Source organism: Anoplophora glabripennis, unplaced genomic scaffold, assembly GCF_000390285.2.
Source record: "Anoplophora glabripennis isolate ALB-LARVAE unplaced genomic scaffold, Agla_2.0 scaffold262, whole genome shotgun sequence".
Classification (NCBI taxonomy): Eukaryota; Metazoa; Arthropoda; class Insecta; order Coleoptera; family Cerambycidae; genus Anoplophora; species Anoplophora glabripennis.
The window spans coordinates 567,122-581,123 of record NW_019416428.1 but is presented as its reverse complement, the minus strand read 5'-3'; the positions used below and the strand labels follow the sequence as shown (position 1 = coordinate 581,123).

Sequence of the window (14,002 nt, the reverse complement as noted above, 5' to 3'; positions counted from 1 at the left end):
ATTTATTATAAACATATAATGTCTTGGAATATTTAAATACATTTTCGGATTTTTCTCGATGACGTAAGTGGTTCGCTTTTCTACATTTTCTGTTGCTTTCCATTTTTGTACAAATGTACCCAACGTACTAGACTCGGTACTTGTGGATGTATACGACGACGTGTATGTGCGAGCTACTCAGAACTACCCTGGTTTTTCTTTGGTTGCCCGTCTAGGGGGTTGTAAAATATTATTATTTAAATAAATTGCTTATAGGTGCCTCTCGCAACGTATTTCGAAATTTTTGTGGACGGGAACGTTTAGATGGGGTAGAATTTTTTTTTCGACATAAATTTGAAAATTCTGCTCTAAATGTTTAAATAATAATATTTATAACCCCTTAGACGGGCAACCAAAGAAAAACGAGGGTGGTTCTGAGTTGCTTATAGGTCCCTCTCGCCGACGTATTTCGAATATTTTGTGAACACGAACATTTAGATAGGGTAGAATTTTTTTTCCGGCATAAAGTTGAAAATTGTGCTCTAAATGTTCAAATAATAATATTTTACAACCCCCTAGACGTGCATCCAAAGAAAAACGAAGGTGGTTTTGAGTTGCATACCGTGGCTGGGGAAACCGTGGATAACATCACACAAACTTTTCATTTTTCGGTAATGAAATAAATATTTTATTCGGAGTCGATCCTGAGGTACTTTTGCAGCCTGGAACTATTCAATATTTGTACAATCTTCGGTTTCGATCCATTTAGACATAAAAACAATGATTAACGAAACTGCCAAGCGAACCACACACCGTATGTATTAACACAGAATGGGATGAGAGCGAGCGGAGTGCACTGCCAGTCGCCCGTACCGGTATTATGACGTCAGCAATGGTTGCTCAACGTTTTTCCGCGCTCTGTTTTCATTAATTTATTTCACACATTTCTCGTTGAAACAAAAAATTGATTTTTGGCATACTAACTAATTAAAGGGTAAACTTTTGAAATATGCAATAAAAAATTTTTACTGAATGGGCCTATTGTGTATCAGAATATAAAAAAACATACAAAAAACGGTTAATTTTAGGAATAGGGAAACATAAAAGTCCACCTAAAATAACACGTAGAATCCAAAATTGCAATAATATATAGGGAGTAAGTGGTACGTGGACGTCATTATTTTAGTTGAGAAGGGCATGCCCGAAAACCAGGTATCTCAAATTTTCAAAATTCAAATCGAAGTAGTCTCTGAAATAATTCTAATGAGACACCCTGTATGTACATACATATGAAAAACTATTCCCTCGTAAGATTAAAGCAACATATAGGTACGCCATTTTGAAGTTATTTAAAAAAAAATGTTTTTCGCGACACATCTTTGTTACGGACTATCTATATTACCAGAGTAATATTTTTACAAAGCGTTTTTTGGCGCGTTTCATAGTTATTTATCTCGTTTTCCAGTTAGCCACAAAAATTTTAAAAGGAAGAAGCAAGAAGTCTTTTTAGAAAATATAGTATACTATCAACAAATCTTTACTGACACAAGTTTAAACTTGCATCGCGCTTAAGAGTCTTCCCAAAAATTACACCGGCACACTAAAAAAAGTGGTCTGTATCTTTGATTTGACCCAATAGGCTTTATGTATTTTGATGTGCTGAATCCGAATCTGAAGTTTGTTTAGCTCAAACACCCTCAAAATTTTGAATAATTGGCAAAAAATAGAGAAAAATCGCCGAAAATCACAAAAAAGTCGAAAATATTTGCTCTGAACTTGATCAAGTGGGTTTCTTATGTATTTTGATATGCTGAATCCAAGTCTGAAGTCTTTTAAGCTGCATCCCCTCGAGATTGTACAAAAATCGCAAAATAATGGCGAAAAATCACTAAAAATAGCGAAAAATCGGCAAAAATCACATTAGTTAGCGCAAAAAAAATTTTCTGACCTTAATCAAGTGTGTTTCTTACGTATTTTGATACGCTGAATTCGAATTCGACTTAGGAGAATTTGAGATAGTGTTGGAGAAAATAAACTATTCAGAACATCAATGGAACGCATGCGGTAATCAAAAATTTTTAACCATGATCCTGGGCCAGCAATCAGGTTTCACAAAATATCCCTTCCTTTTTCTATTTATGGGACAGCAAGGATAGGAAAAATCACCACATTCAGAATGAGTGGCCAACCAGAACGGAGTTTCATATAGGATAAGAACGTCATCATAGACCATTGATTCAAAAATTCTACTATACCCGCTGCATAGGTCATTCGAAATGAAAACAGTTCACTACAAGAGAAGAAAAGTGTAAGAGCAAAACATCAAAGAAAGCCTGGTTCTAGTCAGTCGAATTTATTTGGAAGTAATTCATATCCATGACATTTATTTAAGATTTTTTGTCAACAGACTTTAGATTTAAATTCGACTCGACAAAATTTATGAGAACACTTCATCCAATCTAGAAAACCGTTTTCTAAATTTTCTCACCCTCATTAATATGATTTTTTGCCATTTCCAGCTATTTTTTGCAAAATATGTGGGAAGATACAGCTAATAGACCTCAGTCTCGAATTCAGGGCATTAAAATACATAATAAACACACTTGACCAAGGTCAAGTTTTTTTTGCGCTCAGTAACCTGCATGGTTTTCGGAGATTTTTCACTATTCTTTGACAATTACTCAAAATTTTGGGGCTAAACAGACTACAGATTCGGATGAAGCACGTCAAAATACATGAAGCCTATTGGGTGAAATCAAAGGTACATACTACTTTTTTCTTTTTATGTCTCGGTGTTATAATTACACAAAATGCAGTCCGACCCTGGCCCATGTTCTTTGCCGGCGCGAGATATCACCTTGCATCCTTACAATAACCGTCGTTGTTCAATAAAGTTTATATAAGAAAATGTAGAATTAGCAAGGCAGATATCGAATGGGGCGATTACCATTGTATTTCTCTGTGTCTAGAGGTCCAATTAAGGAAAATAAATAGTTTTTCCCTAGTTACACTGTTTTTACTTCTGTGCATCCCCGCACAGACTACATCAGAAGGTTGAATAGAAAAGTGAGTGTTGAAAAAAAAAAAAACTAAAAGTTTGAAGTGTCTCGTGCCGTTTTCCAATATGGGACGTCACAAAAAGAAGAGCAAAAGGCAACGGTCACCCTCGTCGTCCTCATCAACCTCAAGTGACGACGACTATCGCGGTCAGCGTAACTATAAACAGCAAAAGAAAAAATCAAAATCCAGATCAAATGTAAGTCACACACCTCCTATAATACAGCCGCATAGTGCACAGTCCTCGCAATTTATAGCCGTTTCAAATATAATACCGGATTTTGATCCTAAATTCAGAGATATTAACGATTGGATTGAAATAATTCAGTTCAATGCCATTAGTTATCATTGGTCTGATACTACAATTATATTTCAAGCTCTAAGCAAATTAAAAGGAACCGCAAAAACGTGGTATGATGGGTTCATAGAGAGCGAATTGGGGTGGTCACGCTTTACTTGGGCAGAATGGAAAGATGTTTTAATATCAACTTTTCAATCTAATCGAGATTGTTATAAACTATTGATGGACCTTGTTAACCATAGACCGAACGAAGGCTGTTCTCTATATGATTTTTATTTTGAACATTTGTCTAAAATCAATAAACTAAAATTAAATTTCACCGATGTAGACAAAATTTCACTGATTACGGGTGCTATTAATAATAGTGGTATAAGCGCGGCCGTGGAAGCCTCAAATATGACCAATATAAATTCATTAGGTGCATATCTTAAAAATAAAATTCATGTAACCAATTCCAGTTTTCAAAATAAACCAAAAATTGAAAATTTGAAAAATAAACTGAATAATGAAACACCCTCAACAAGTAGCGCTGTCTATTCAGTAAATCGAAATAAACATTGTAAAGCCTGTGGCAAGAGTGGCCACGATCGTTCAGCTTGTAAACATAAAAACAAGGTTTGTAATTTTTGTCATTTTAAGGGTCACATCGAAAGTTATTGTTTAAATAAAAAGAAAATTAGTAATGTCCAATCTCAAAGTAAACAGGAACAAAATAATGTAAAACAAAATCACAATCCTAAAGGTATTAATATTATTGAAAATTCAAATAACACGTCCAAATTTTATAAAGATATTTTCATTAACGGAAATATGTGCAAAGCATTTATAGATTTTGGTAGTGACTGCTCTCTGATAAAATTATCATTAGCTGAAAAATTCAACATTCCTATCTGTAAACTCAAAGAACCCACTGTCTTATCGGGTTTCTTAGGAATCGGCACCACGGCTGAGTATTATATCATAGCACAAACACAAATCGATGAGGTCACGCTCGAAACGAAGTATTACATAATTAATAATTATGACTTTAAATTTGATATCTTAATTGGCACTAACTTTACTGAAAATATAAATATTCTTTATTACAGAATAGACAACTGTCTAAATTTTAGATATAAAACGGTCATTCCAGAACAGTGGTTGCAAAATATCCGCACAGACTACAAAAAGTATAAAATACACTCATACTGAGAATTTATCGATGACTACATTTCAAATTACTTAAAAAAAATGTTAATACAGTTAATTTGTACGGCTTTCTTGTTGGAAACAAGGTGACAGATCAGATGTGAAACAAGATGGCTGAAATAAAAACAATCGTGAGGTTAAATAAAAAAGGCACCAATTAAAGATTGCCGGTTGCGCGTTTTAGGCAGTATGCCATTTATTTTGATACCGTCTGCGAATGTGATTCTGCGAGATACATTTGTAACGGGTACATTCACATCCAAAATCATCTGCTTATTTGTTGTAGTGTAGTATTGGCTAAAAGAAATCTGCACATATTTTCCACGAACAAATATATGAATGTGAATAAATCTAATTATAAGAGTTGTTCGGAGTACATACCATTTCGTTAGTAGTAAGTTTTATGAATGATCAGAATAATTAATGAGTCTGAAATGAGAACTTAAAATAACACTTGTATTTACATGGTCCGTGTTGACAATAATAGCATTCATACAAGCTTTGTTATTCATTTTCCAAAGCGAAATTCCACTAAATTTATTTAATTACTCTACTGTATTTAGAACGGGTGACATCAAAACATAATATATTTGTCTAGTTTTTAGACATAGCTTAAATATCGAGGGTGTAGCTAAAGTATTTAATGATAAATCGTCATAAATGAATATAATTTGAAATTTGAAAATGGTTTTGAATCTAGTGTTTAATAATGTATATACTTAGTGCATAGTAAAACTTTTATAACAAATGTTAGGAACTGTTTTAAAAGAAAATAACTAAATAAACAAATAAGTGAATAACTGGGCTTAGTTCTCAATAAATGATTGGTTGTATTTCATAGCGTTATTATTTTATGTAGATTCAGCTGACGGTGTGATTCTGGGTTCCTGCGTTAGAGACGAGAGAGTCTTATTTCAGCAGTGCAGTGAATACGTTCTCAGCGATTACTTATTAAAACCCTAGTAATTAAAGTACGTCATTAGGGCAGATCTGTCTCTATAAATCAGGTGTTATTATTATTATTATTGTTATTGTGTTACTACTGAATGAATGACTGGTGACCAGAGTGGATGGTAAGGCCGAGAGGTAGTCGTGGCCCAGGGGCGCCGTATCCAGGCGAGTGATACGAGAATGAATGGTGAGGCCGAGGGCATTAGCCAAGGGGCGCCGTATCCAGGGGCTGAGCCGAGAGATACGAGGATGAAAGAAGTGAGCGTATGTGTGTGTAGTTTTGATTACAGGTGTTCCAGATGCATGCACAACCTACATCGGGGATGCTTATTCGAGGGACCGCCAGATAGGACAGCGTAAGGACGGGGCGGGGCGCCCCCGGTGAGTGTAAACCATAATTAGTTACGTATTAAGAACATACAGCAGTACTTGTTTGTTGCATATCACGAGTGATTGCCAGGAACCCTGATCACATCTCATCTGCCCATTGTTGCCTCTTGACAGTCTGACTACATGTTTACGTACCACACCTGTAAGGTAATCTAATCATTACTTGTAAATAAGCTCCACTTGAAAACATACACCTAACACAAATATGCAATTTTTATTTAAAAAACACTCACGTCCATACTCATTATTCAATGAGTTTAACTGGAAAGCGCTTAATACAGGTGCATATATGAAATAAAGGTTATAATGAATTACTTATATATTATTATATGTCATAGGCTTTATGTTCCATTTGTGTAGTGTATAAAGACCAATATCCGAATCTGTATATAACATCTGTTTTTTAACAGAATTATTCATTTTCATAATGATTATGTTTCCGTTTTCAACGAGTAAAAAGCATCTTAAGTTATGATCGTATAACATTTCCGACAGTCCGTTGTGACTATTAAGGTTCTTCTAGTTGAATGAGGATAGACCGCATAGACACAAGTTTTGTGGGATACATGATCATACCGCGTTGAGTGGAAAGCGGAAAGTTATGTAAGTATCTAACTGTTTTATGGTTTGTAATTGTTTTGTTCTTTCATACTTAAATCTTGTCTGAATCTTAAAAATTATTAACTTATATGCTGTATTAGAAACACCTGATGTTAAGCTTCACATAAAATGGTGGAACATAATGCTAACGGTCTATCCAAGGAAATAGAATCAGAAAAAAAAGTCAACCTTTCATGGCATGTTTCATTCTTAGTGTGGAAGTTATAATGCAAATTCCCATGTAATGTAATACAAGAAGACACGGGCATCGCTACTAAGAAAATAAGCTGGATAGTAATTTTGAATATTTAAATGTTTGTTATATGTTTACATTAGAATATCCGCTTGTAATTTCAGTTCTACAATAAGATCTCTGAAAATTTAAAGTCATATTATGTTTTTAACTTATACAGAGCAAGTATACAACAGTTTAATAAATTTATTATTATAAAATTTATAATTAGGACTAGATCTTCTAATAACACGTATGGAACACTTTCATAACAGTTACAATATTACAACTATCATTTTGTAAAGAGTATAAACAATGTTGGATAATAGTTATACAACAATTTAATAAAGAATATGGTTTATATTCACTATAGAACTATATTAATATCCAATATTCACCTGTTTACCTGTCACAAATAGTATACAATGTTCTTATAATGGCATTTAGAATTTTCATAAAGAATAAAGTGTATTTCTTTCAGTGTAATTTCGACGTGTTAATCAGCGTCCTAAACTTTTTCGTATCTTAATTATCTATTACACTGTCTGATTCTAAAATTATAGATTTTAGACAATTTACGGTAAAAAGGTGCTCCAGTGTTTAGTTACATAGGTTGCACATTTTGGGAATGAAAATGTTTATAGAAATTATGTCTGTCACAAAAATGTCGGTTCTAAATTGTGAATCTTTTGAATTGTCATGAAAAACAAGAGCATATTATATAAAATAAATTACGATATTAGTCATTATGGCGTAGTAAGGAAAAAAAGTAGCGGAAAACCAGTGATATTTTTAAAACTTAGAAAAAACGTTAGTCAGTAAAATAAAAAGACAATGGTTAATCAAAATCAAGAAAAGTGTACATACATACATATAGGAAGCCTAGAACCACAGTGGATTGTCTAGAGACACCTATTCAAAACAATAGCGCAACATACGATAATAGTGCAACATACGATAATAGTGCAACATACGATAATAGTGCAACATAACAATAGTGCAACATACGACAATAGTGCAACATATGACAATAGTGCACCATACGGTAATTGTATATGTATATTCGACAATAGTGCAATATACGACAATAGTGCAATATACGACCGATAGTGCAACATACGACAATAGTGCAATATACGACTGATGGTGCAACATATGACAATAGCACACGAAATAGTAGTTTGACATGTGTAGCAGGTGTGAATATTTGCATAAAAAATTTTGCCAACATAAACATTACGGAATTTGTTTCTTAGATACAATTACTAATTACATGTTCAAGTTGTGTATTTTTTCTATAATATTTAAATCAGGGAAACAAAATTGCATCGTGAAAGATTCTCAATTCTCTTGTTGAAAAATATCTATAAAAATGCAAAATTTTAAACATTTAATAGTTGCACTATTTATAACTTGGGGAACAATATTCGTTATTTTCAAGTATGGCTGATAACGACGAATAAAATGTAGATCAACATACATAATATGCTTAAATTAAATTTTCTTCATCTAACACTCCCGGTGTTAGCTTAGATCAGGTCAGGTTTGTATTTATAATATTTTATTTTTGTTTCTAAATTCAAATGTGTGGCGTTTTCGATAATGTTTTCAAATATAAAATTGTTGTATGTACATCTAAATACCATCCTAGTTAAATGTTCTAGTTTCAAATGCTTATAATCTTAAAACAAGATTTAGAATTTCTTTTGATGCTACTAAACAGCCCGTTTAACAACTTAAGTTTAACTGTGATTTAATTAAATTGAGCTATGTTGCCCTGGTATGAGACAATTGATTGGCTGTTGCTATGGGATTTAGTTAAAAAAGTTCAAATATATTTTCCATAAAAATTTAAAATTAAATCTATATTTAAATACTACAAATACGGCCACATCGAGATACTTATTTGTTCGCTGACGCAGTACTTCTTACTTTGAATGTACTACCGTCACGAGACTGCTTGTGATGGATGCTATGTTTAGAGAGGACTCACGCCTTGCATCACACCAAAAATGTACCGAATACTTGTTAACCAGTTTGAAGTGCTGATTCCTTATCTTGTGCCGCACAAAGATTCTTGGCGAAACAGTTTTTTTGTCTTATTGTACCGGAAAAGGTATTCTTGTCTGAAATGTTGCCGCTACAAATTTTAATTAAATAAATCCAATTTATTTATTAATTTAATTAATAAACCATACAGCACAATGCTTCACTAACAAGGTATAATTATTATTGTGTACAGACTGGCCAATCCTATGTAACTGCCCTGAAGATATGAAGTAATTTGTTGTTCACGAAACCAGTACTGTACTTAAATACAGAATTTTGTGATGTTAATCTTAATCCAAAAGAATTATTTTTGTTTTAAAATTAATGCTATTAATTTTAAGAAAATTTGTTTAAAAAATTTCTATGTGAAATAGCATCTACCGTTTTAAAAACATAACAATATGGATCTTATTTGGATCTTACTTGAAGAAATATTAAGCTGTTTTTCATGAAATAAATAAAACTTGTGAATATGGAATAGATTTATGCGATTATAAAAGATCATTTTTGATGAATATCAAAAAACTAAAAACTAAGTTTTGTATAATGTTCAGTGGACATGGAATAATTACAAATATTTTGGATCAACATAAGATGATATAACTAAACTATTATAGTTGTTCTTTTGCCAGTAGGAGACGTCAAAGTTGGCCAAATAGAAATTTTTTTCTAAACATATTCAAAATGCTTTAGCTCTTGTACTGTCACAAAATTACATTACAAATTACAAAATGGGCTATTTTACTTTTAATTTACTTTAATTTAATTCAAATTAATTAAAAAAAAATCATAAAAATTTTACCAAATATATAAATAATGTTTTTAATTATCAAAATCTAGTTATGCTAAATATAACTTCATTTACAAATTATTATTAAATAAATTGTCTAAAATAAATATTAAAAATAAATGTAAATGTAATTAACGAAAAAGGCATACCCGACATAATAAAATCTCTAAATAATATAAGTTATTAAAAAAAAAACTTCTATTATTGTTCTGACATCATCCTTGACATGTACCATCTTAAAACCTAATAAATTTTATAATTTTATTAATGCATAATTGTATAGTGGTGCAATGGGGTAGTTATTGATTCCAAAACGGTGTTTAATATTGCAATAGTAAAATATTATATTATCCGGTAATAAGAGTAGGTAATTTAAGTAGTTTATATATGTGGGGATTGTATTTCCCGACCAGCTAATTAAAAAGTTCTTAATCTGATATTAATTTTATGAGGGACCTAGGTCTCTTTAAATTGGGCCTGTTTTACATGATTCTTATCTTTGATTTTATTATCACATTCTAGTTAAAAAGAAACTAGTTTAATTAAGAGGATCCTTTTTATAATTTCCTGTTTTTTATTCAAACCGCAGTAGGTGCATTAAGCCGAAAGTTGTTGCACACAAATCCAATTTAAATATTTCGAATTTTTTCGTTTTTAATTAGTTTTGTTTATACGAATTTATAAGGAAATTATTCAATTCTAATTTAGAATTTTCTATACAAGGTCAAATTTAAAACCAATGTCGGTGGTTGCTACTTTTACAATAGGATTACGTCTGAAGTAAAAACCTAAAATACGTTACCAATTGTAAATAAAATTAATTTATGTTTTAAAATAATTGTTTTCGTAGCTTTAAAAACTAACAATAAAAATAAATGAAAATACTAGTCTGATTCATATGAAATATATCTTTTTTTAAATCATTTCAAGTTTTTCCAAAATTATATTATTACTTTTTTAAAGCAGTCTATATACTTATTTAATTTGTGAATCTCAGTGCCAACGACCCCTGACATTAGCTGAACTATACTTAGTTATTATGTATGGTAGAAGAGGACGCATTTAAGAGTTAACACACGTGTGTCAATAAATACGGTATGTTTTTTCAATATTTTTTCTTATTCAGCCACTCTGCAGCGAATCAGTCACAGTCACATCACATACTAAATTAATCTAAAATAAATAAAATAACATCAAAATTGAATCCCGAACAGTTTAAATTTAAGCAGAATGCCATCATGTTCCGAAGGCTTTCGAAGGGCAACAGCTGTACAGTTGAAATGTTCTCCGGATGGAGAGCATTTGCAACTGCAAATTTACTTCACACCTGGTATTATATGACGGGATGGTGAACGAGTTTGTTACATTTTTATTTTAGTTTTCGACTTTGCGAGAGAGTTACAGTGCCTTTGTGTGGTGTAAGTGTATAACCTTACAAATTTATTTATTTCAGTGTTTAGTAAAAATAAACTGTAAAATCAATAGTGTATTTTTGTGTTTTAATTTTCATGTTTCTATATACAGGGTCAGAAAGTACCGATGGTCTATCTGAAGTTACGTTAGAGCGATAAAGTAAGACATAGAAATACATGCGATAGAGAAGAATGGCTATAATGAAGGCGTCTCATAGTCACCGCCCGTTTCGCCCTTCCACAAATAAGATCCACTTCTTATTTGGTACCGAATTAAATTACGAAGTCAGATTTTCCATTAAAAAATCTCTAATATGATTTCAAGAAAAATAACCTTTAACGAAAATACGATGTACCTACTATACTAAAATTTGATAACTGTGTTTCGTAGCAAATCTGATTACCGTGTGTATCACCCATATTATTAAAATCTTACCTAGTCTGTCTCAATAGATCTAAAATACTAGAAAGTCGTTTGTTTAAAATCATAATGTATGTTGAAATGAACACACTGTATCTCAAGACACAACACCGAGAAATAGCATAGAAAATTTTCATGAAATTATAATGTAGAATAAAATAAAGACATAAATTACTTTTAAAGAAAAATAAAAAGCTCATTTCATAGTTATTTCATATAAACCTAAAACATTATCAGTCAAAATTTTAAATAATACGTTTTAATGATAAGCATGTCAAGAAAATAAATTTTGGGTACGAAGTAGAAGCATTAAAGTAAAAGAAAATGCCACAAGAAGGGCCAATTTAGAGATTTTATGAGTAAATTAATGTTAAATAATCTAGTACAAAAGAAAGTTCAAATATTATAACATCAGAAACACATAGGCTAGAAGTTTCTTATAAAAAATTTGTCATGCAAAATATCATATAAAAATTTCTTGTAAATTAGTATTAAGACGTATAAAATCTACTACGCAGTTATAAAATATAAATTACGCCGTAAGTTAATTAAAATCAAATTCATCGCAACATGCTGGAGAAATTGCGCAGTTAGAAAATGATAACAGGGATACGAGCAACCAATGGCGAAAGAACAAATCAGTGAATTTACCTGGTACCGGAAAAACAAAAAAACATCGAGAGAAGTCAACAAGCTGAGAGAGAGGCAGAAGGAGATTCTAGAGACTGGTGAGGGGTGCATGTTGTCCTGTGGCTCCCCAAACAACATCAAAAACACCAGGAAGCACTCTACACAGACCCAACAGCCATCCTCAACGCCCGAGAATAGCAGACAAATGACAACAATAAAGTGAGGTTATGGAGACGACCGCAAATTGCCAGCCAGAACGAAACCAAGTAAGTCCAGTTGCATAAGAGTTTTCTCCATGCCATAAAGTGTTGCAAATTCGAACTATAAAAGCTATTTGTGAAATACAAAACCCGTTACAAACTATAAACAATGTCAGTGATTAAAGTTTAAATTGACATTTTTGAACATTCTATAATTTAAGTATTAGTTTAATTTCAAATGTTCGTAGTATAAGTTAATTTGTTTGAAAAACGTTTAAAATAATGATAATTGGTTAACCAAACATTTTCTCAATTATGATAGGTAGAATAAGGCATTTCTCAGACAATTATTCATGTAAAAGTATATAAAAAAAATATTCTAGTTTCTGTGTTCATAAAAATATTGTTCGAAATTGAAAGATAAATAAGTAATAAATGTCATCTTGTGTAAATATTTCCAATTTTGCTTTTATTCAATGTTTCTTACCCAAAATTAAATAGTAAAGGTTAATTAAAAGAGCATAGAACCGCCCCTATGAGGTAAGGACTCATGCTATTGATAAAATAAAGTGTTTTTTCTTGAGGGACAGTGTAGAAAATGAACATTCCTATCTACACTAATAAAATCCTGTCTACACTGTGAACATTATTTATACAAAGTAAAGCTGCCGGAGGCGATGTTAGCAATGATAAGGTAAGAAAGTCTAATTCGTCTATATTTGTCAGTGTTATTATAGAATTTTCTTATCAGAACCTATGCTCAATGGAAAATTAGACATAAACACACCCAAATGACATTTTACATTATAAAAGGCGCCCAAACGGATATTTAATAATTATAAACACACAAAATTTACACACCATCACAAAATACAACAACACACAACACCATTACTTACATTACATTACCAAAATAAACAAAAAAAAAACAACAACAAAAAAATATATAATAATATGTATTTAATAACAAAACCTGGTTCTATGCATACCTACTTACTGCTCTGTATGATCCATTTTATTTACTCTAAATTTTCTAGAATCGTGAATATATGTGCCAAGTGCATTAACTTTTGGAAATGACACTGAAGCTCATTAAGATGCAGAACGAAATATAAATATGACACCATTATTATTTACGACTTATGACTCAACAGTGCTACTTTAAGAGATATTATAATACATATTTTGTAATATTTATTTAAAAGTATTTTACTAAAATGTAACAGGAAACAAAAAATGCCATTTTAAATAAATAGTTCCCGACATACCTCAGCATGCTTAATAAAAATACGATAAAAAATGGCGTAGGTTTTTAGATACAGATTTCAAACATGACAATTTGGAAAAATTTAGGCAACTGTAAGTATTTTCCTCAAAAAGCATTTTCTATAATAATCTAATCTAATATGCCCTAAAATATATATATTTTTTGTCTATTATAGGTAATTTAGATTGTATTTATGAGGAATATAAGATATTGTCAGCTACAATAATTACCAATATATGTATGTCCTTGCAAACATTTCTAGCAGGTCACTACTCTAAATTTCGAAAAAAGTTTTGCAGAAAATTTTCTAATTTTAGTATTTACAGTCCATTATAACCTTATGATAAAATAATGATTGTCTAGAAAACTTTGGCATATACCGAGAGTAATCTGTTTGTTTTGGCGGCAGTTTAAATGTCACAAATGTCGGTCAGTTAATGAACAGATAAATAGGCCAATATTTTTAAAAGTAGGGTGCTCCCATCAGCATTGCAGTCACAGTCATGGTAAATATTGATGCAATTAGTATGTGTAT

General features: G+C 31.4%; 1 protein-coding gene across 1 annotated transcript in view; it reads left to right on the top strand.

Annotated features, from left to right (window-relative positions):
- Positions 1–3,103: 3,103 nt before the first annotated feature.
- The window catches only part of LOC111691520 (PTB domain-containing adapter protein ced-6-like), a 31,877-nt gene continuing 20,978 nt past the window's right edge, over positions 3,104–14,002 (top strand). The window contains exon 1 of the mRNA XM_023454525.1: positions 3,104–3,545. Within this exon, the coding sequence (XP_023310293.1) occupies positions 3,104–3,545 (442 nt within the window). The remainder of the gene's footprint in view (positions 3,546–14,002) is intronic.